General features: G+C 45.5%; 1 protein-coding gene across 4 annotated transcripts in view; it reads right to left on the bottom strand.

The window, feature by feature from the left end:
• Positions 1 to 5,543: 5,543 nt before the first annotated feature.
• SEMA4F (ssemaphorin 4F) overlaps positions 5,544 to 24,143 on the bottom strand; it is a 31,354-nt gene continuing 12,754 nt past the window's right edge. For 3 of the 4 annotated variants that reach the window (XM_004006110.5, XM_004006112.5, XM_042248143.1), the window contains 9 exons: positions 17,661 to 17,780; positions 17,415 to 17,566; positions 16,719 to 16,897; positions 16,336 to 16,483; positions 16,002 to 16,224; positions 15,753 to 15,862; positions 15,478 to 15,638; positions 14,446 to 14,504; positions 11,886 to 14,234 (listed from right to left, as the gene is read on the bottom strand). In XM_004006110.5, the coding sequence (XP_004006159.3) occupies positions 13,624 to 14,234; positions 14,446 to 14,504; positions 15,478 to 15,638; positions 15,753 to 15,862; positions 16,002 to 16,224; positions 16,336 to 16,483; positions 16,719 to 16,897; positions 17,415 to 17,566; positions 17,661 to 17,780 (1,763 nt within the window). In that variant the 3' untranslated portion in view covers positions 11,886 to 13,623. Of the gene's footprint in view, positions 6,578 to 11,885; positions 14,235 to 14,445; positions 14,505 to 15,477; positions 15,639 to 15,752; positions 15,863 to 16,001; positions 16,225 to 16,335; positions 16,484 to 16,718; positions 16,898 to 17,414; positions 17,567 to 17,660; positions 17,781 to 24,143 lie in introns of those variants that run through there. The other variant, XM_060413924.1, reaches the window with a different exon arrangement.

The following is a 24,143-nucleotide window of genomic DNA, read 5'->3' as shown; positions in this document are numbered from 1 at the left end:
ACAGGACAGTTTCCTTAGAATAAATTCTCAGAAAGAGGAAACTAAGTTAAAGGATATGAACATGTTGAACATTTTCACTATTTTCTTACTTTTTTTTCCTTTCTTGATTTTATCCTAGCTCCAGCCATAGAGTTTACTAATATCATAAGGCAAATTATCTGTTTACATTTGTTGCCAGTATTTGAAGGTGAGGTATTGCTTTCTCATGTATTTAATAAGCTTTTTAAACCTGGGTTTAAGTTACTGAAGCCAGTTTTTATTTTAAAAGTAATGCTTGCTCACTGTAAACCTTTGAATGTCTTTTATAAATTTTTGTATAATTTATCATATTGACTCATATAATCTTGTTCTTAAAAATGTATTGGAGTAAAGCTGATTTACAATGTTAGCTTCTGCTGTATAGCAAAGTGAATCAGTTATGCATATACATGTATCTACTCTCTTATATTTTTTAAATTTATTTTTGACTGTACTGTGTCTCCACTGCTGTGCCCAGGCTTTCTCTGGTTCTTGGGTCTTCACTGCTGTGCCCAGGCTTTCTCTGGTTCTTGGGTCTTCACCGCTGTGCCCAGGCTTTCTCTGGTTCTTGGGTCTTCACTGCTGTGCCCAGGCTTTCTCTGGTTCTTGGGTCTTCACTGCTGTGCCCAGGCTTTCTCTGGTTGTGGCAAACAGGGGCTGCTCTTCATTGCAATGCTCAGGCTTCTCTTGTTGATGAGCGCAGGCCCTAGGGCACACGGGCTTCAGTAGCTGTGGCCCACAGGTTCGGTTGCCACATGTGACAGCCTGTGAGTGCTTCCTGGACCAGGGATCGAACCCACGTCCCCTGCATTGCAAGTGGATTCTTAACCACTGCACCACCAGGAAACTAGCCACCCATTTTTTAGATTCTTTTCTCATACGGGCCATTACAGAGAATGGAGAAGAGTCCCCTGTGCTACATGGTAGGTCCTTATTGATCATCTATTTCATATATAGTAATGTGTATATGACATATAATTTAGTGTATTCTTATTTAAACACTTTTGCAAATTCTCCATTGTTATCTGTCTTTCCTACTTTATTTTTCTGTCGCATCCATTCTAATAAGGCTAATTCCTCCACAAGAAAAAGGAATGCTTTAATCTTTGCTAGTTTTTCCATGACTTGAATTAAATTTTTTAAAAAGCTTGTAGACCAGGAGTTTACATTGGTGTGTGGTGTGAGGGCCTCAGAAAGGAGCAGATCTGTCTGATTGTATATGTTTTCTAATATACACAGTCCCACCCCTGGAAAGTCAGTTTAGTATATATTATCTGGTGGAGTAGCTATTTTTAAGGTTAAGCAGTCAACTTACATATTGCTTTGCAAGACTGGATTTCAATTTGTCTGGATATGAGTCTTGATTTACACTTCAACATTTCCTACAGCAACTAGCCTTATGCCGTCCACATGGTAAACAGCCCAAAAACATTTGTTAATTTGACCTGATTCAACATAAAAATAGAGCTAGTAGCACAGAGCTGCCATTTGAAAGAATAATCCAGAAGCTGAAAGGTACTGTTTTTGATTAAACATAAACCCACCACTCAGTCTTTCCCAGCAGAATGGGAGGCTAGCAAAGCTGGGCATGGGCAGGGCAAGGTTAACAGAGGAGCAAACAAACTTGGCTTCAAATCCTGCCTCTACTATTTCCCAGGTGGGAGCCCTGAGCAAACTAAACTCTGGCTTCCTCATCTATAAAAAAGACACAGAAGAGCTCCCAGTGTGCTTGAAGAAATAATACACTCAGAGCACCCAGCACTGTGCCTAAATCTGGGAAGGTGCTCAGTGTGTGATGATGATTACTGTCTTCCTTGTCTCCACCGTGACCTGCATCCTTGCTAAGTGGCTTCAGTCGTCTGACTCTTGTGATCACACGGACTGTAGTCCGCCAGGCTCCTCTGACCATTGGATTCTCCAGGCAAGAATACTAGAGTGGGTTGCCATGCTCTCCTCCAGGGGATCTTCCTGACCCAGGGATCGAAACCGCATCTCTTACATCTCCTGCATAGGAAGGTGGGTTCTTTACCAGTAGTGCCACCTGGGAAGCCCAGGCTGTGCACAGCTATGGGAAAGCTTGAGTGTCAAGAAAGAAAGGTGACAGGTATCCAACAACCACTCCCATTCCTCCCCTCCCCACGTGTACTTGGGAGAATTCCAGCCCCAACTGTCTTTGCTGGTGCTGTTTTATCAAACCCAGGAATAGATTGTTGCCAAGTTATCTAAACTCTGCTTATCTGAGTCAGATTTTTCCCGTCTAATTATCTATCACTAAAAGGCTGAATGCTTCCCAATTCATTCTAACACACACGTAGCAGTCCATGAAAAGAGTGCAGCCTTTTTTATGAAACTTTCAAGAGCAGCAACTTCCCCTTCCCAGGCTGCAAAATCACGAAGACAGGATTCATTCCAAGAAACCAAGGTATTCTCAGCACCAGGACATTAGCAGGCTAAAGGGGAAAATCTGTACCATGTTAATGGATGATGAAAAGGTATTTGACCCCATTCAACATCCATCCTGATTCTCCTAAAATAAAAATATACAACCCTGTTAGTGTTTGAGATATAGGAGTCTCCCTTAATACTATAAATGTATTAGAAACCAACAGAAAACGTGAAAATAAATGGTGAATTCTTAAAGGCACTGCTATTAAAATTAGATTCAGGTCAAGAATGAGCTGTATCTGGGCTTGTTTTGGAAGTTGTAGTCAATGTGCTGAAATAATAAACAAATTTATCATTATTCTAGGAAGATATGATGTTAATCAATAGAGGGGCTCATTAAAAAAAATATCAAGCAAAAGAATCTTAAGCAGCTATTAAAATAATGGTGTAGAACTACATATGTTATTGTGGAAAAGTGTCCAAGATATACTATCAAGTGGAAGAAACAAGATACAAAAAGCATTATCATATGATTTCATTAAATCTATATTTATATACTTACATTGAATATATATACGTATTGAAGTGAAAGTTGCTCAGTCGTGTCTGACTCTTTGCGACCCCATGGACTATACAGTCCATGGAATTTTCCAGGCCAGAATACTGGAGTGGGTAGCCTGTCTTTTATCCAGGGGATCTTCCCAATCCAGGGATCGAACCTAGGTCTCCCACCTTGCAGGTGGATTCTTTACTAGCTGATCCACAAGGGAAGCCCATATATATTGAATATATACATATATATATAGAGAGAGAGAGAGAAAGAGAGAGAGAAGACTAAAAGGAAATTTACCAAAACATATTTAGAGACAATATTTCTGGCAAGATACAGTGGGATTCCAGGTGATACTTATTTTTTATACTTTTCTGTATTTTCTGAATGTTTTATACTGTAATAAGCATATTTGTATAATGGGGAAAAAAAACAATGAATCTCATTTACCCACAAACACATGCACATTGGGCATGCATGCAAAATTCATTTCAAAGGATGAGCTGTTTTTTTTTCCTAAAGTGATTAGTGTTTGTGACCTAAGGCCACTTCCCTACTTACCAAATTGGTCTGTTCTGCCTGGTCCCTTCCCCCTGGAGAGGCCCAGATCCATGGGTTCCAGAAAGACCTAGCCCTGGGCCTGATTCCCCAAGTGGCTATGGCCCATGGTGTCAGCACCTGCCCATAGTCCTGCCCCATCTAATCTATTTGCAAAGAATTTCCAACCCTCTAAGGCTGCCCACCTTGCCCAAAGTTGAGAGGACTCTTCCTTGCAGTCATCCAGCAAAAGTCTTTGCCTCATTGGTAGGTAGATTTGGAAACCATTCTGGCAGTGTCATATACCAGGCTTCTTTGTCCCACTTCTGGGCTGAAGGTCATGGGCAGAGCATGCCAGGTCCAGTAACCTCATCCTAGGTTTCTTGGAGACCTTAAGCATTCCCCACCTGTGCCCCAGCCCAGTGCCTCAGATAGTTGGTTGGGTCCCTCCTGCTACCTCATTCCTAGTGGCCACAATTTTGTGTCTGAACTCTGCATCTGCCACTGCCCACCTCATCATACATAGACATTGTCTGGCATATGTGGTTCACCCAGTCCTCCATTCTGCGCCCTGGAGGTTGTAAGAAGGCCCCTAGTGGGTCTCAGTGCTTGCTAGGAAGAGGACTGGATCATCTGCAACTCCCTGTTTCAACCTGAGTCGTAATCTAGCAGCCCCTCCCCTCAGCCTCTACCTTTTACTCACCCCATACTCCACCAGCTTTCCTCCTGGTCCAGAACCCACCAGGCCATCAGAGGTTGTCAGGCCAGCTCTATAAGGCTAGATATCCTCACCCCAGACTGGAGCACACCCTTCAAATCGCTACAGCATTGAAGTGAAAGAGCAAGTCCCAGGGTGACTCAGTAGACTGAAATCAAGACTGGTGTTGATTATTGGGATTTTTTTAAAACTTGGCATAGTCAACCCGCATCTCTCCAGAACCAAGTCCCTATCAGTTTGACCCAGTAAGTAACACACAAATTCAAATGCCTTCAAATAGATTCGCTTTGAACTTGCTAACTTCATTGTCATTTCTACCTAGCCTGGGTATTTGATTTATAATTCTATAACATTTGAGGTAAAGCAAACTAGAAAAGGGGAAAATAGCAACTACAAGGCAGGCATCAGGAGGTGATAACCCAAGAAGAATTGGGTGTGAGGTTTGGGAAAATGTAGACCCTCAGAAGGAAAAAGCAAAAACTCTATGTATCGGACATTACCACAAAGCACAATAATGGATGTTTACAGTGTAACTCGTAGCCCACACAAACATGAGCTACATTCAGCATGCTCCCCAAGGATCCCTGCTGCTGCTAAGTCATTTCAGTAGTGTCCGACTCTGTGCGACCCCATAGCCTACCAGGTGCTTACAAAGAACTCACAGACTACTAAAGGCTGCCTACTTGCCCAAATTTCAGGGCTCCGCTTTGCAGTACATCCATCAGGAGCTTTTACACAACCACACTGCACAAGCAACATGGGTCAGTTCTCATCATCTGGATGTCAGTTCTTGGAAACTGATTTGAAAGTACTTTTACTACTGATACTTCTATATGCTGATATATTTAAAGCACAAATAGTGCTGTTTTGCTATACATGTGCAAGTTTCTAGAACTGGCCAATGGAGGGAAAAGAAACCTGAACCAATGAACTGTTGATGACTTAAGTTTCCTTGTTAACTTCAGTTTCCTCCTCTGTACACTGGAGTATATACTACCTGCCTGCGGTACTTCAAACGATTCCTGTAAAGATAGGATGTATATGTGAAAAGCAATAAAGAGTATGTTTTACTACAGTAATTTCTCTTACCGAGACTGAGTCATGGAATAAAATGAGGAGAGGAAGGAAAATTACAAGTACATAGTACTCAGAGTTAGAGATTAGCTATATCTGGCAGATAGATAATTGGTTTACAATGAGCACTGCTCAAAGAGAACTTCGTTAACAATATGCAGCTCTCTGGGAAATAGCGGCACCTACTGTACCTTGTCTGGTACTGCAACTGATTTGGACTATGGAAAGCCTTCAAACAGGCGCAAAATACCATTGCACAAATTAATTTTTTTGATAGCAGCACTATTTATAATAACCAAGACATGGAAGTAACCCAAGTGTCCATCGATATATGAATGGATAAAGGAAATGTGGCATTTATAATACTATTCAGCCATAGAAAAGAACAAAATAATGCCATTTGCAGCAACATGGATGGACCCAGAAATTACCGTTTTAAGTGAGGTAAGTCAAAGACAAATATCATATGACATCACTTATATGTGGAAACTAAAAAATATATATAAATAAACTTATTTGCAAAACAGAAATAGACTCACAGACATAGAAAACAAATTTTTGTTACCAAAGGGCATAGTGGGTAGGGAGTGGTAGATTAGGAATTTGGGATTAACCTATACACACTACTATATATAAAATAGATAAATAACAAGGATTTACTGCATAGCACAGGAAACCATATTCTATATCTTGTAATAAACTATAATGGAAAAGAATTGAAATATATATAGCGAAGTCGCTCAGTCGTGTTCGACTCTTTGCGACCCCATGGACTGTAGCTTACCAGGCTCCTCTGTCCATGAGATTTTCCAGGCAATAGTCCTGGAGTGGATTGCCATTTCCTTCTCCAGAGGATCTTCCCAACCCAGGGATGGAACCCGGGTCTCCCGCATGGTAGACAGACACTTTTACCATCTGCGCCACCAGGGAAGTCTTAAATATATATATACATACATGTATATGCATAATTGAATCACTTTTTTGTACTTAAAACTAACACAACATTGCAAATCAATTAGCTATTATTAAATTTTTAATTATTTGAACAATTTTAAAGAGCCACATAGTATTTTCCTTAGAAGAAAATCACAATTTTCTGCCATTTAAAAGTAACTTCTATTATTTTTCACTCGAATGTAATGTATATTAATTGTAGAAAATTTTAAAAAGAAAATATAGTCCAATAACATCATCAACACTTAATACTTCATTTAGAGCCACTGCCACTACCACCATCATTCTCTCCTCATTCTTCTCTTTCTTCTTTCCTTTCTTCTCTTTTCTTCTCCTCTCCCCTCAAAAAAAAAAAAATAGTAAAGTAAAATCCCTCACCAGGTTTTGTAAAATCTCTCACCATTAACAACAGCTTGGTATGTATTATTCTACATATTTCTGTAACAATGGCAATATATATCTATTACAAACAATAATGGACTGGACCATTTGCCCTTGACCTCCAGCCAGAGATTACCAGGAACACAGTGGTACTTGGGTTTATCACTCTAGAGCGAGAGAGAATGCACGGCATGAGCAACTATGAGGTGTCTCAGTAACAGGCTGTCAGGAGGAACTTACTCACTCTTGTGTTGGGGGCTTGCAGGAGGGTTTAAGGACGCAGGGCTTTGCTCTAGATTGGGTGTTGCCAGAAGCAACATAATTCTCTGCTGTTACTGTTGTTCAGTTGCTCAGTTGTGTCCGACTCTTTGCAACCCCATGGACTGCAGCACTTCCTGCAGGCTTCCCTGTCCTTCACCATCTCCCAGAGTTTACTCTAACTCATGTCCCTTGAGTCTGTGATGCCATCCAACCATCTCATCCTCTGTTGTCCCATTCTCCTGCCTTCAATCTTTCCCAGAATCACAGTCTTTTCTAATGAGTCAGCTCTTGGCATCAGGTGACCAAAGTATTGGAGCTTCAGCTTCAGCATCAGTCCTTCCAATGAATATTCAGGATTGATCTCCTTTAGGATTATCTGGTTTGATCTCCTTTCAGTCCAAGAGACTCTCAAGAGTCTTCTCCAACACCACAGTTTAAAAGCATCAATTCTTTGGCACTCAGCTTTCTTCATAGTCCAACTCTCACATCCATACATGACCACTGGAAAAACCATAGCCTTGACTAGACGGACCTTTGTCGGCAAAGTAACATCTCTGCTTTTATGTCTGTGTCTACATTATGTCTTTATGTCTTCTTTATGTCTGTGTCTACTTCACTGCTCTGCATGTAGGATCAATATCATCTTTCTAAATTCCATATATATGCATTAATATACAGTATTTGTCTTTCTCTTTCTGACTCACTTCACTCTGTATAATAAGCTCTAGATTCATCCAACTCGTTAGAACTGACTCAAACATGTTCCTTTTCATGGCTGAGTAATATTTCATTGCATCCATAACTTCACTATCCATTCATCTGCCAATGGACATCTAGGTTGCTTCCATGTCCTAGCTATTGTAAACAGTGCTGCAAATGAACACTGGGTACATGTGTCTCTTTCAATTCTGGTTTCCTCAAGGTATATGCCCAGCCGTGGAATTGCTGGGTCATATGGCAGTTCCTGGTGACTCAGAGGTTAAAGCGGCTGCCTCTAATGTGGGAGACCTGGGTTCGATCCCTAGGTCAGGAAGATCCCCTGGAGAAGGAAATGGCAACCCACTCCAGTATTCTTGCCTGGAGAATCCCATGGACAGAGAAGCCTCGTGGGCTACAGTCCACGGGCTCGCAAAGAGTCAGACACGACTGAGCGACTTAACTTTCACTTTCACTTTTCATGGCAGTCCTATCCCTAGGACTTTAAGGGATCTTCACACTGTTCTCCATAGTGGCTGTACCAATTTACACTCCACCGATGGTGGAAGAGGGTTCCCTTTTTCCATACCCTCTCCAGCATTTATTATTTGTAGACTTTTTGATGGTGGCCATTCTGGCCATGTGAGATGATGCCTCATTGTGGTTTTGATTTGCATTTCTCTAATAATGAGTGATGTTGAGCATCTTTTCATGTGTTTACTAGCCATCTGGATGTCTTTATTGGAGAAATGTCTGTTTAGGTCCTTTGCCCACTTTTTGATTGAGTTTTTCACTTTTCTGGTATTGAGCTGCATGAGCTGCTTATATATTTTGGAGAGTAATTCTTTGTCAGTTTTTTCATTTACTGTTATTTTCTCTCATTCTGAGGGCTGTCTTTTCACCTTGCCTGTTGTTTCCTTCATTGTGGACACCAGCATTCTACTTGCTGTCTCCATGAATCTGATGACTCTGAGTACCTCATATAAGTGAAATCAGACAGCATTTTTGTGGTTGGTTTATTTCACTTATCATAAGTCCTCAAGGTCCATCCATGTTGTAGCATATATCAGAACTTCCTTCCTTTCTAAGTCGTGTAAGAAACATGTCGTTTCAAACCACTAAGAATATGGGGTTGCATATTATTACATCATAGCAAAGCCTGTCCTGAGTAGTACAGCAATAAATACCCAAAAGAATAAGAACTTATCTAATAAAGCTCCTAAGGACAGCTTTGTCATAAAACTTTGCAGTGGTAGCATACGGACAACTTAGTTTGTCAACTAGGAACAGGTTCACGTTCCCTTCTAAGAATGTTTACCTGGGGATTACAAAGTGATCACAACACAGTGAGCTGAAGTATTATGATGAAACCACAGACACATTGCCACAATCCAGTAAATCTGAGAGGTGATCAGTTTTGGGTCTGATTAAAAAAATATTAATTTGATGGATACGTACACAGATGAGCTACACTAGGGGGACTGACTCTGCAAAGCGTTGGAAGAAGCCCTTCCGCCTTCATTTCAGGCAACTAGTAGTCTCTCCGTTCTATTATGTCTACAGTCGGTTCTGCTCTCCCCATCTATGGGTCAGTTCAAAATGCAGGGGATCTAGACTCAGTTTCAGATACACTGGTGTTAGTTATAAAGTGTGTGGATTTTTCTCCACAAACTCTGAGTCTAATTAACCTGGTTCTGAACTCCCAGTCACTTCGTGGGGAAAATATTCTATCTCAGCCATTTGCAGATGGTTATCCTTCTCCCTAGAACTGAACATGAATTCAGGGTACTTCTGTGGCTCCCACCAAAGCAAAACAGAGTCTCTGGTTCCGTGATTGCTGCTGATATGTTCATCATCCAACCTCACACAAAAGATAGGCAGTTCCATCCTTCCACAACAAAGCATGGGGACACCTGCCCATAATCCTCAAGGCCATGACTGTCTCCAGCATCCATAACTTCTATCGCACCAGAGCAGGAGTCCCTCCTGGAGAAGCTGCATGGAAATGGGACACAGTTCTACATCACTGAAAGGAAAAAACAGCCAACTCCATCTTCACCTCTCTTCTGCCGCCTCACTTCTTCTAGGAAAGGAATAGCTTACCTACCACACACAATTAAATGCATCTCGAAAGGAGAGTATTGAAGCGTGTGCCAAGTCTTTGCCCTCTTGGGCTTTGCCCTCTTGCCCTCTTGGGCAGGGGAGAATTCCAGAGGACTCATCTGAGGCTAATTAGAACCTTTCCTGACAGATATGGGGCTTGATGGCAAAGGCCTGAAGCCTGATCTTGTCCTAGGAGCTCTCCTCCTCAGCTTCTGATTAGAGGTCTGATCAGCCTCCTCAACATATAACCTTCAGAGAGTCCCTGGAGTGAACCTCAGCCCCAAGTGGACTGTATTCCCAGCCTCCTCAACCCAAAGGACTTGCTTGAAACTGAAGCTGAGATGTTGGTCTTTGGATCCGGTGTCAGCTGCCGACTCCTGCCTCAACCATAGCTCCAGCTGCAGGTGATGAACGCCTTCAGCCTGTGGTTGAGCCTTGAAGTCCAGGAGAAGGGTGCCATACACACCAGTGGGAAGCTCTGGATTCATTTGTAGCCCTAAATCCTAGGCTCAGTGTGTTTAGGGAAAACCCAATCTAATGGGCTGGGAACCCAAGAAAAAAGAGAGGAAGACAGTTCCTGGCTTGCATTTATTTCTCCACGGGACCAGAAGCAGTTCTCTGAAACTGACCCCTTATCTGGGCTCTTCCAAATACCCCTGACTCCACCTAACATCCACAGGGAGCCAGGTCATTCTCTCTGTTGCTTGCCCCTCCGTACCCTAACCCAAACCTGGTGCTTTGCATCAATCCAGTTGCACTTCACCTCACCTGGGACCACATCTTCTGTCTACTGGCCACACAAACTGCCATATCACAGAGAGGTCTGTGCCTGGACTCTACTAGCGAGAATTTTAAACTGCATAAACAATTCTTACTGCTTTTATTGCTAGTTTTTCCTCCATTTGGTGAAAACTGATCTTTAAAAATTCCAATCCTGGCTCTACTACAAACAAAAAAGGCAAGTCCAGTCTCCACACCCTTGAGATAGGAGCTCTGTGCCGTTGACCAGAACAGTCTGTTGTAGCCATGACTGCCCTCTCTGACACGGGCACAGTAGCCAGGAGGGACAAGGTCCAGCAGATACCTAAAGGAAGCCTCTCCTCCCATCACTTGTGGGCCTACTGGGGAAAGGCAGGGAGTCAGGAGACTCCCAGGAAAAGATGTGAGTCTGCCTCCTGTTGGGTTAGGGCCAACATTCTGGAATTCACTTTGCTCATGACAAGTATGCTGGAATTCACTTGGCTTGTGACAGTCAACGGTGAGCGTCTCTTTCTGGCTCTACTTTCGGTAAGGTCACGTGGATAGTAACAGACCACTGGTTAGGGTTGACAAGCTAAGAGTCACAATGTGTGGACCAAAAACAGAGGGGCATGTAAGAGTGAGGGCCAGAAAGTGGATGATCTTTAGTTTGGAGGTAAACACAAATACAAACCCCATCCCCAACCCTCTCCCTGGTTGCTTTTATGTGCAAAAGCCAGTCAGGTCTCTGGTAGCCAGAACCCTCACAGTCCTACCCGCAGAAACCCTGCACACTTCTTCACCTCCCTTATCACTGGATTCTTTCCAACCCCACAACCCCACAGTCTAGAGATAATGCAACAGTTATTCACACTATTTCTTTGGGAACAGGTTTCACATTTCTATCCTATCACTCACTCTTGGGGCTTGAACCTTCCACAGCTGAAGATGTGGCTCCCCTCCATTCATGCCTATGTCCAACTTGCCTCAGTTTTCCTACATTTCACTTCTCATTTTCCTCTAACTATCCAAGGACCAAATGCCCCCAAATCCACTGTGATCTGGCCCTCCCTCCTTGTGAAACTGTTCTCCCCTTTTCCCAGAGACTCCAGGTCCCTCGGAAATCTCCCATTCCCTTCCTTCCTCAAAATAAAACTAACCCATAACCTCAAGAGAGTACAGTGAGTGAGGATAAACCAGATATAGAGCCCTCCTCCATTCCCACTAAGATTAATAAGGTCACCAAGGTCAGATGCATCTGAAGAGTATAAAAATGACAGGCCCTGCTCCCAAAGCCTAGACACTGGCAGCTAAGATCTGACCAGAGATGACCCAGGACAGGATGCTTATGTGTGGCAACGACTCTTCTCCAACCAAATGAGGCTTCAAGTGACGGCATGTGCCATGGTTATCAGATGGATAAACTGTGTGATTATGGCACAATAAGCCAGCTGTTACAGAAACCACCACTACTGGTATAGATAGTGCTTTATTGTTTACATGTTCCCTCATTTAATCCTTGCAGCAGCCCTGAGGTAGGTATTATTATCCCCACTTTACAGATGAGTAAGCCATTGTTCCAAGGTTAGATTACTTGCTGAAGATCACACACTTATTTACGACAAAGCCACCAAAAGTCACAACCCAAGGGGACTCTTGAGTAGTTCACGGGCTGTTGTCAAGGAAAGTAGAGCTGAAAACCTCAACTGGGAAAGGCTGGACCATTTCTGAGAGTTCAGGGGGGTCCCTCACCAGGGGTGAATGAGGCACATTCACAGGCCAAGACTGGAACTGAGCAGGAGAAGCTTAGAGCTCCTGGGAGTTGTGAAGCAAGAGGAGGTCTTTATATTTGGTGAGAGTTGACGTGTCTTCAAATAGGCACAGGGCCTAACTTCCATGGAATGGAGCAGCAAGAAGGTATCCGGCAGCTGCCAGTCCAGAGGCTAGCCACAGGGCAAGTGTGGCAGGGCAGGAAGAGTTGCCCCTGCTTGGCACTACTTCAGCTTGGCCAACACGGGTTGACTTTCAGGTAGTGGTCCTTTACTTTTGTTAAGGCTTGAGAATCTGATGAGAGTCATAACCCCTGCCCCCCGAGAAAAATACAGACGCACGTGTACAGACAGCATCTTGCATATGGTTTTAGGGAGGCCGTGAATCTCAGGTGAAATCCTGCTTTACAGCAAGGATGTCATGAGTAAAGTCACCGAAACAAACCTATCTTTGTGAGGCTTGTATTTACCATGACTGTTCCCATTTTGCTATCCCCTGATATTTAGAATGTTGTGAAGTTTTAACGGAAGTCAAGGAGAGGGTTCTAGTCAGAGAAAGGGTAGCTGTGCATGGCAGTGGTGGCAGCCAGGAGGCAGAAACAAAGAGAGAGAGAGGGTCATATGCACTATTCCACCCAGAAGATCACTTCCGGGGTTTTTGTCTACTCAACAGAAGGGCTGTGAGAGGTGATGGAGACAGGGCAGCGGTTTTCTCCTTTCAGAAAGGAGAGCCATTCCCTCACTGGCTACAGGGTCTAAAATCCTGTAGGCATTGCCCTTACTCCAACCTGACCCTCTCAACATCCCATGAATACACCTGAGCATCAGGCCAGTCATCCATGCACGTGTGGCCAGGTAATCTATGAACACCCATGTATTTACACATGCTCTTTCACGGAAGAAGGAAAACTGGCATGGGGTAGATCTCAGGACAGAGATTGCGTGTTGCAGTTTGGGGAGCATGCATTCCCCACAGAGAATCACATAAATTTCAAGAATCAGCAAAAGGAGTCAGTCACATGAGCCCCCAAACACTTCCACGGTTCCTCCTTCTGGCCAGGGCCCAACCCGAAAGCAACAGCGATGTCCTGGGCCAAAGCGCCAAACTAACAAGCCCAAGAGAGTGGGCTGAAGGGGTCACAAGGGTTGAGCAGGCAAGTGCAGGAAAAATCCTGATTCACCGCAACAGCATTTCTGATCTCTCAGGGGCATCAGGCAAAGGCCTGGCCCTGAACCTGTCCAGGCCCAGAGAGAGCAGACAGGGAAGTCGAAGTGACCATTCAAAGGACAAAGAAAACTCAGAGGCCATGGTGACAATCCAGGCCCACTGACCCCCCAGCATCCCCAGTGGTCATTCCATCCAGGGGTCACTCATGCACTGGTGCTTATTTGCCCGGCCCTAGATGGATGTCTCTGTGCTGGTGGTTATTTGCCCGGCCCTAGATGGATGTCTCATCACAGGTGGCTAGAGGAGCCCCAGTTAGCCGAATGTGGGCTGGGCTTGGGCAAGGATCAAGTAGAAAGGGTGGAGGGAAGCCACCAAAGCCACTGCCCCTCTTGGCCAGGGCCAGGGGCAGCCGCTCATCTTCAGGAGAGGGAGAGGGAGGATCCTGGCTGTAGCTTGTGGTACCAGATGGAGGGACCCCCAGGTCCAAGCCCACCTTGTCTCTAGCCAGAAGTTCCCTTTGTCGCTGCCGCTGCTGATGCCGGCCAATCAGGAGGAGAGTCAGGGATGCTGCAAGAACTCCCAGGAAGAAGCCTGCTAGCCCAGCCCCTACTGTGTGAGCCTGGCTCAAGGGGCCCCGCGGGGTGCCCCACACCAAGCTGTAAGCAGCCACCACGCGGGCTGCCCCACCCTCCCGACACTCACAGGCATAAGCACCCATGGCCCCTGGGGATATCACCACTTCTAGCCCCTCCTGCCGGCGGGGGAGTGCAGTCACGCCGCTGGGCTGGCGCCACACGCAGGATGCCCAGGCTGAGCTCGGGGAACACGGCAAGACCACATGTGCAGCTGCAGCCACAGGAACTTCAAACACCACTGGGTGTTCTGGAGAGAAAGCAAAGGCACAAACGACGGTGAAGATATAGGTTTGGGGTGACAGAAGTGTGGGGTGATATGAGAAGGGGCCTTGGGGGACAAAGCCAAAAAGTGGATTCCCAAAGACAGTAAGGCTGCCAAGTTTTAAAGTAGGTCCAAAAAGGACTACTTTCTAGGCCCTTCCAGCCACTCCACCTGTATTTCCCTAAACCATACAGACCTCCAGGCTCTTCAGGACACAAAGAAGAGACATCCGCTGACTCTATGTCTTGAACCAGCCTATAAGGAAGAAAACACTTGATAAATCCAGTATCAACATCCCCTCTACCCTCCTTGGTACCACTGAACGTTCACTTGCTAATTGCACCTCCTGTCATCTCATAAATCACTTCTAGAATTATCAGTCAACATTCTCTTCATCCCTAAACTTTTTCTCAATACCTTTTAGATGCATGACATTTTCTACAAATTCTACAAATATTTCTAGTAGTCGACAGAGAATTAAATCTGCACTAGGTCTGCCAGAAAGACATTTGGTGGGGTACTTTAAAAGAAACACAGGAGCCTTCCAAGAAGTACAGCTGGTTGTCCATAACCCCAAGATTTCTCTGGAAATCTCTGGTAAAAGATTTTTCTATTAAGAGAAAAGCTTCTTTTCTATCACAATTAATCAAAATCCTGTTAGGATCAGTGAGATGACTGTCTATTTCATAAAATAGCTCAGCTAAAGGCACATCTGTGGTTGTCACCAGCGCTCGGTACTGAATACAATGGGAATAAATCACCTTGTAAGTGCATAAAAGTGTAAAGAGAAGGATTAAACCCAGGGGAGTATTAGCGTTCAGAAACAAGCTGGAAAAAGAACCAGTAAGACAGACATCTAGATAGGTGAGAGAGGTAGGAAGGAAAACCAGGAGAATGCAGAATCATAGAAGGCAACAAGATAATGTTTTTCAAGGAAGGAAAGAGGGAGTGAAACCACTTCTAAGAGCACTTGTAAAATGAAAACTGAAAAGCAAATGGCAACATGCAAGTCAACCACAGGCAGGGCAGGTCCAGCAGGGATGAGGACAGACAGATGAGTTAGTGTGGGCTGACAGATGGACACACAAGTGATATGAGCACACAAACCACACACCTACACACACACACACACACACACACATAGGGCAACATTAACCCATGAGAAATAGACTCAGATGGATGGCTGGGCCAGGGCTGCGACACCAGGCAATGTAATAGCCATACTCACCCTCCATGCTCTCCAGGGTGGGCCACACACGCAGCTAGCCGAACGCTCCAGGCACAGGCAGGGTCTCGGGCCAAAATGCACTCTGAGCAGCTCTGCAGACGGCCGCAGTTGGCTGTATTCACTTGCGTCACCTCAGTGCGGGAGCCAACCAGGAGCCAGTTCTACAGAAAGGGGGTGAGCAAGAGGAACGTGCTAGCTCTCCCAGACCTCAGGGTCACCAACTGTCTCTGCATTCAGACGTCTTCCCACCAGACTTGCCAAAATCTACAACTCACTTGATATAACTTCATGCTCTCAACTGGCTGAGGCTCGGGGAATAAGGCCAGATCCTCAAGGACACTGAGCTGGGCTCCAATCTGCACTGCTCGGTGGAGGTGTCCATCCTCTAGGAAGCAGGCAAGGGGCGAGACATCATAACATAACTGTACCTGTGCCTGGGACCCTGATTACCTGTATGCAGGGGACCCTCTCTGGCCACAGCCTGTGTGCACTGGATGGGCAACTTGCTTGGCTATTAAACATACCTGTCCCCAGATAGAGCACATCATACTCTTTCCCTGAGAGGCTGGGCACCCTGTGGGCCACAACTCTGAGATAGGCTGTATCGGTCGTGACCAGGAGGGGGCGGCCATCAGCTGGAAACACTGGCCTGTCCATGAGTGGGTGGTCCCGGATGAAGGTGAGCACACGGTCAGGCAGGAAGAGTGATGAGCCAAACTGCTGGAGCTTCATGTTGTTGGTGATGCACTAGAGGGAACACAGAATGCGTGATGAAGCTTCGCAGGGGCCAGGAAGTGTCTGTGATGCTTAGCTGGACTCTTGTCCTAGTGGGGCAATTCAGTTCTTCAGCCCCCTCACCTCTCCAGGCCTGGGCTGGGGTACGTCATTGTCCATGACAGGCAGTCCCCTGTTGCAGTCATGTTTCAGCTCTCTGAAGGGACCATTCAACACAGCCCGAATATCTTGGGGTCGGAAGGAACAGACAGCAGAGATGGCAGCCCCTTCCCTGGAAGAGTCACAGATTGGAGCCAGATATTTGGCAGGAACTCGGGGGAGGCAACTCAGCCCCCGTCGAATGAGATGACCCATGAGAAACACACAGGGAGCAGTGTAGCCTGCCCCAGGGCAGAGGGAGCAGGGTTCTAGGGAGAATCCACCCCACTCTGGAGGAGACCGCACTGACACTGAACCAATCCCAGGTATCTTCCACCCTGTAACTCTCCATATCAGGAGCCCCTCACCACTGGGAGGAAAAGATGCCGTAAAAGACAGGGGTCCCTGCTCCACTGTCAGGTCGAAGAATGGCCACGTCCTGCAGGACACTCGAGGCCCGGCCATGCTCAGGCCCTGGACACAGCAGGTCAGCCTTTAGAAAGGTCGTCCATCTCTGCTGGAGGGTCTTCCGGCCCCCAAGATCGCCCTGGGATGACAAGACACGTAGGAAGTTCTCTTTAGAAGACCAACGTTAGGGAAGGACCGTGAAGACCAATACACACTCCCCCCAGACACAGTCAAGGAGACAGATGCATAGAAATGCCAGGACAGAGAGAGAGTAACTGAGGAGGACAGTGTGACACGGGGCGGGCAGGGTCACAGTAATGAGCGTGACCACGTTTATTGCACGCGTGTAAAGTGCTGCACTGTACCTGTTCCCGCCCAGAGTCACACAGGCAGTAAGCAGTGCAGCAAGCACTGGAACCCAGGTCTGTTTGTCAACAGTTCCCGCCTTTAACCTCTACACTGCAGTGTCACACGGGGTAACAATGGGGTAAAAGAGGCCAGAGCCCTTTCTCCCACATTCCTCACGCTGCCAGAAAAGTAGTAAAGGCCCAGCAGAAGAGGAGATGGAAGAGAGACACAAAGACAGAGGCCCGAGGAAAAGACGGGAGGACAAGCAGAGCAGAGAACAAGGCGGACAGCTGGGGCCAGGGGCTCACCGCACACACACGAGCCACCCTCGGGACTTTAACGCGTTCGTAGGAATCAAACGCTCGGGAAATCTCCGTAAAGAAGAAGTAGATCTCATCGTCTCCATCTTCATCCCCCCACTCGGCTGGGCTCAAGGCCATGGCTGCAACAAAGGCTGGGGCTGGGGACACCGGCGGCTTCAGATCCCACGTTCATAGCCTGGGGCCGCCCAGCCTCCCCCCACTCTGTCCCCGGAGCAGCCCCCCTCTGCCCACCGTTAAGCCAGGATGGCAAGGTCTCTGTCCGGACCCAGTCCTCAGCACGACCCACGGCCCGAGAGATGATCGGCTCCGTCCCCAGGTAGTTCTTCACAGTGGCAGCGTAGAGGGCGCCCCCTGCAGGGTGACAGCGAGAAGACGGGCAGTCAGACGAGGGAGCCTGCAGCAAGGGTCACAGGGGCAGAGGAGGGAGTAAAAGCAGGGGCAAGAACCCTCAGGGGCTCAGCACCCATGTGCCTGCCAGGCACTGCTAAGCACAGGGGGCATTATCTCACTTAAACAGAAACGAAGTGTTCCAAGGCAGTAACAGGAACCAGGGTTAAGGGGAAAATGCTGGAATGTTCATGTATAAGAAAGAAGAATAAAACCTATCCCTGTGGAAATCAAGATTTTTTGTTGGTCTGTTTCTTGTTGTCATTTTTGATGACTTTTCTGTTCTGCAATATGCTAATTACATGATAACTTTCCAGGAAGAGGTCTGCCCTGCAGCGTGTTCCCATATTGCTGAGCTCTCCCACTATGGTGAGTGTCTAAAGGAACTAGTGTTCTTTCTGAGCATTAGTGGCGTACGCTGCCCTGGAACAAATCACAGCTTTAGGGTACACTAGCATCATTTAGGGAACTGATCAAAATGCAGGTTCCTAAACCTGGGGCCCACAATTCTCACTCAGTAGAGTCAGGGGTTAGCCCAAGGACTACATTTCAAACAAGCCGAGTTGCTATGGTGTGGGCAACTCAAGACCTCACTTTGAAAAACACCAACCCAAGGGGTTTCTGGATATTTCACAGCCAGCCACAGGAAGTGGCGAGGAATCAGATCCTTCCTCTTGGTTCAGTGGCAGAGCAGAGGTGCTCTAGCGATGGTGGGGGGAGAAGTGAGATATCACAGGCACTCTGGGAAGAAATGGAAGGTGCAGCTCTGTGGGCTGAATATAAGAACTATAGCCACTCTGAGCAACACCGCCAAAGGCCCAGACAAGAGTGGAGAAAACGACTTAGGGGATGAAAGAAGGTCACAAACCCCCTACTGGAGTTTTGAGGATTACAGGGACTCTGCAGAGAACAGAGAAGCATTCCTTCACCACCTACTACATGAGAGGCACTGCGCTGGGTGCTTAGAACATCACTGCTCCCCCAAGAATTCCCAGTTGAGTCTAGAAGACCAGTGTAACCAGATACCAGCAGGTGTGGACTCCTAGATGTGTTGGGGAGCACAGAGGAGGACCCAGCCACATCTAAATAGGAGAACAGCATCTCAGAGGTCATGTCTGAGCTGGCTCTGAAGAATGAGCAATTTGCCAGACAGAAGGACTTCAGGGAGAAGACAGGCAAGTGGGGAAGGGGGGGAGCCATGTTTGGGAATGTGGGGCACTCCCTGTGACTGAAGCTCCCACAGGGCACAGGGCAAGTAAGCAGAGATTGCTAGAGGTGCAGTGATAGGCACTCAGTTGTGATGAATCTTCTCTGTATCACCAGGAAAATGTGGACTTTATCCTAAAGGTGAAGGCAAAACTGCAAAGATTTTCTTGAGGAGGAGTGACATAACTAGTTTTGTTTTTAGGAAGACAATGCTAATTAAAAGGGCCTTCTCACAGTAGAAACTAATACAAAATTGTAAAGCGACTGCACTCCAATAACAATTAATTGAGGACTTCCCTGGTGGTCCAGTGGTTAAGAATCTGCCTGCCAATGCAGGGGACGCAAGTGCTACCCCTGGTCCGGAAAGATTCCGCATACCGCCACTTGCTGCCACTAAAGTCACCACAACTCATGTCTGCGCACAGCAAGGAAAACCCAGAGCAGCCGTTAAACAATTAATTCGTTTTTAAAAAGGACCTTCATACAGTCCTGGCAAGCATGAAGGAGGACTAAGGCACAGCAGAGGAAAGAAAGAGGTTGGATTCGGGAGATATTTCTGAGGTTAGAGCCCATTAACAACATTTGAAAATCGAGTATGAGATATGAAAGAATGTACTGAGACAATGTCTCTAAGGTTTCCACCTATAAGATGGACAATAGAAGATGGTGATATTATGAACCAAGTGAAGATATGACGGAAGGCTCATAAAGGAGGTGGCCTGAGAGGAGGCGATTTCAGGTTTTGGATGCGCTAAGGTTGAAATGCCTTCGGGACATCTGGTTGGAGCCACTGGAAGGTAATCGAACAGAAGGGTGTGGCCAACAGTGCCAGAGTCAGGCAACCTGGGAGTCATGTTTAGGTCACTGTGTGAACCTAAAAGCCAGCGGAAAAGGGAGACGAAAGCCCTGGGGCACAGCCACTTGACAGCAATTGAGAAGATCATGTCAAGGAGGCTAGAGAAGCAAGCAAGGCTGGAGTGCTGGAGGCTGGTGTCCAGAAACCCCAGCAAGAGCTGCGGGGTCCTGCACGCTGAGGGAGGCAGCAGAGGGCAGGGCCACCTTGAGGGAAGCCCTGCAACCCGGGTTCACAGATGCTCCTGTGAAGCTGCATGTCTCAGGCACTGAAATGATAACCGCTAAACTTAAAAACACTTGATGCAGGGCAAAAAAAAAGGTGGGAGGTCAGGAGGTGGGAGGGGAGACTACACTATCACTCAAGCTTGTGAAAGGAATCCAAGCATTTTAGAGTCAGGAAGGGTTGGGTTTGAACTCTGAATACTTACTAGTAGTATGAACTTAGGCAAATTACCCTTCCTAAGCCTCAGGTTCCTCAAATTAGAATATGGATAATACTGCCTTCCACACAGAGCAGTAAGATAAAGTAAAAATAAAGTGTTAGTCGCTCAGTTGTGTCCAATTCTTTGCGATCCCATAGACTGTAGCTCACCAGGCTCCTCTGTCCATGGAATTCTCCAGGCAAGAATACTGGAGTGTGTTTCCATGCCCTTCTCCAGGGGATCTTCCTGACCCAGGGTTAGAACCCAGGTCTCCTGCACTGCGGGCTTATTCTTTACCATCTGAGCCACCAGGGAAGTCCTACTCAGAGCAGTGCTAAAGGTTAAATGAGATAAACAGAGAAACCCAGGTGGGGCCTGGCGCACAGCTGGCATTCATCATGCGTCGGCTGCGGCAGCTTGCGAACCTTGGAGGGCCATACGCTTGCTTTATTGCCCTAAGGCAGGAGGCCACAACTACAAAATGGTATCCCGTTTCCTTCCAGAGTGTTTCAGAAGGGAGAAAATAAGATTTGGGCCATAGCTTCTGGCAGCTAAGGAGCAGCAAATAAAAAAATCTTCAGTAGTTCTGGGGTGGGGGGGACGGGGCGGGTAGGGGTGGGGGAGAAGTTGATACGGAAGCCAGAATTGGAATGAAAATTTTTCTAAAAGCATTGTATACGAAACACTTTAAGACCAAAATTCTGACAGAAGCTGTGTCATGGATACCCTGAGAATGGGGGAGATGTGGTGAAAGAGAGAGTTATAAATATTTTGGAAGCATAACTTGATGTGTTTGAGGGAGAACAGTCGAAAATATTGTGGAAACATTAAAGGACCACAGACAGCCATGCAGTGGCCAGAGGTAAAGTCCCAAGACTTTCTAAGGGATCAGTGGGGCAGCCAGCAACTCTGGAGCCTAGAACTGCGGAAGAGCACGTTCACTCAGGGTGGAAGAGTGGAGGGCCACAGAGGGACCGCAGGAGGGATCGGGTGCTTTGGGAGGGCGCAGCAGGGCTTCAGGTGTTCTAAGAATACCGAGGGTTTTACAACACAAATGTCACACACACACAGAGGAAAAGGAAGAGCAGCCTTCACAGTCACAGGGGCAGGAGTCCACAGGAGTCCACAGGATCCCATGCCCTGAATTTCCCGGAACAGTCTGTTTCAAATATTCTATTGTACTGTTCATACAATAAAATATCCCTGAGAAATTGTTTGGGAAATTATTGCTGACCAGATCAAGCTAGTAAACATGAAAATATACATCTACGATACTGGCAAAAGATGATACGTCACAGAGAGTGATGCCCAAAGTGCTGAATTCAGTGAATAAGGTAGTCAGAAAAAAACACCAGGTGTAATTCAACCCTATTTTTAAAAAATTATATATATATATATATATATATATATATATCTTTAGTTGCAGGAAAGATTGAAGGAGTCACAACTGTACAGTGTTACTGATGCTTGTTTCTGACTAATGAAATAACAAATAATTTTTATTTTCTCCTCTCTATTGTTTTGTATTCACTGAATGCTTTTTGTAGTTAGTATCTTTTATTTTTATAAATCTCCCCCCAAATTAAGATACTGTCATTTTAGAAATATGAGTAAAACAAGATTGAAAACCACAAAGATGAAGAATCACAGCCAAAGAAAGGTGACAACTATGTGCAGAAATAGGTCTCTACTTGCTCAGAGGTAAAGTCTGTGAACACAGACTTCCCAGATATGTTAATATCTCAACATCGACAGACTAGGATACAAGCCATGGTAGTGAAGATTTCACTATACCCTTGAGGCGTTCAAATTTTAACTCTGGTATCAAAATGCCCACTTTTAAAGAAGGTTTATAATAAGAATTATCACTCATTGGCTTTAAAAAGAGGGCTTTAAACATATCCTGTCCTGGCTTCTTCCTCTCTCTTTTCTTCTCATGGCCAGAGCTTTGCAGGGTAGACAGCTGGTGTGTGTGTGTATGTGTGTGTATGTGTGTGTGTGTGCACTTAGTGGCTTCAGTCATGTCCGACTCTGTGCAACCCCATGGACTGTAGCCTGACAAGTTCCTCTGTCCATGGGATTCTCCAGGCAAGAATACTGGAGCGGGTTGCCACGCCCTCATCCAGGGGATCTTCCCAACCCAGGGACTGAACTGGCATCCCTTGCATATCCTGCATTGGCAAGTGAGTTTTTTACCACTAGCACCACCTGGAAAGCCCAGGATAGACTGCTATTGACCTAATATTCTATATTTCTTTATCTAAGGATTATACTAGCTTTTTTTTCAAGTCTATTATCAGGACATAATTATAGTTCATTGGAGATGCGGTTTTTACCCTACCTTTTCCTCTGCTGGCCATATAGGATTTCTCTAACTATCTCGTTTTGGTGTGTGAATGCTAGTCTCAGGGTACACACACTCATGGATTTAAGAGATAAGCTTGACCCCAAAATGCAGGCAGCAGCCAGTACATCTGGAACACGTACAGGGCTCCTTGACTGATGCAGTAGTCAAAAGATGCAATGAGACCAAAAGGAGAGAAGAAAAACAGGAGATGGATTCCCAAGAGAAAACAAAAGCTCCCTTCTGCTCTTCTTTGTAAGAGCCCTGTTTATTACCAGATATGACCGGGAGGGCCGAAGATGACAAATCACCTTCTCCAGCTTAGGTACGTTGGTGTGTGATGGCACGAATGCACTCACAGAAGGGGACACTGGCGGAGAAGGTTTGGGGGAGGTGAGTGAAGACGATGAGCTCGGTTTGGGACATGCTGATTCCGAGATTCCTGTGGGACATCTAAGTGGAGCTGTCTGGAAGGTAGCTGGATGTGTGGTCTGTAGCTCCAGAGAGGATATGGGAGGCATCAGAATTTGGTGGAAACAGAATCCATAGGGCTGGCTGAGATCACAGTCACAAAGAATACAAGAGAAGAGGATCTTGGGAACCCCAGCATTTAAAGGATGAACAGAAGACAGACCCTGCAAAGAAGACTAGAAGAGATTGCTGACGATCTTAGGCTAATGCGAACGTTACTGTCAAAATATTTGCATTTTTCTAAACAGGAATAGTGCAAATAGAGACATTGAGATCATTTTTTTAATTTTATCTCAGTGCAGTGCAGATAAATGTCAAATTTGAAGATAAGATTTCTGAGACTTTTTCCTAAAGAAATACAAGTACCAGTAAACACATGAAAAGCTCTTGTGATCTAATAGAAATGCTAATCAAAAACATCAAATTGGACTCTGGAGAAAGTCACTGTTTTCTGTTTATTAACTATTTTTGGTTATAGCTAACAGGGTGTAATGAAACAGACCCTCTCATCACTGCTGGTAGGACTAACTGAAGAGCAAATGTGGCCAAATCCATCAAGTACTATAAAAATTTTTTATATCCTTTGGCCCAGCTATCCTACTTTTTGGATTGACTGATGTAATTAATTGCTGTTGTTTAGTTGCCAAGTCATGTCCGACTCTTTTGTGACCCCATAGATTGTATCCACCTAGCTCCTCTGTCCATGGGATTTCCCAGGCAAGTATACTGGAGTGGGTTGCCATTTTCTTCTCCAGGAGATCTTCCTGATTAGGGATCGAATTCATTTCTCCTGCATTAACAGGTGGGTTCTTTACCACTGAGCCACCTGGGAAGCCATGTAACTAGATTCATGTAAAGGATTTACATAAAAATTTATATAAAAGGATTCCTTATGCAGCATTATTTATAAAAGCAATATTTTAAAACCTGAATGTATAATTATATGGAAATAAATAATTGTACTATATTCATAGGATGAAAAAGTATGCAATCACTAAAAAAATCTAATTTTGAATAATTAAACAAATT

This window comes from Ovis aries, chromosome 3, assembly GCF_016772045.2.
Source record: "Ovis aries strain OAR_USU_Benz2616 breed Rambouillet chromosome 3, ARS-UI_Ramb_v3.0, whole genome shotgun sequence".
NCBI classification, from domain to species: domain Eukaryota; kingdom Metazoa; phylum Chordata; class Mammalia; order Artiodactyla; family Bovidae; genus Ovis; species Ovis aries.
The sequence above is the reverse complement of the archived record's forward strand: the minus strand, read 5'-3'. Positions and strand labels throughout refer to the sequence as shown.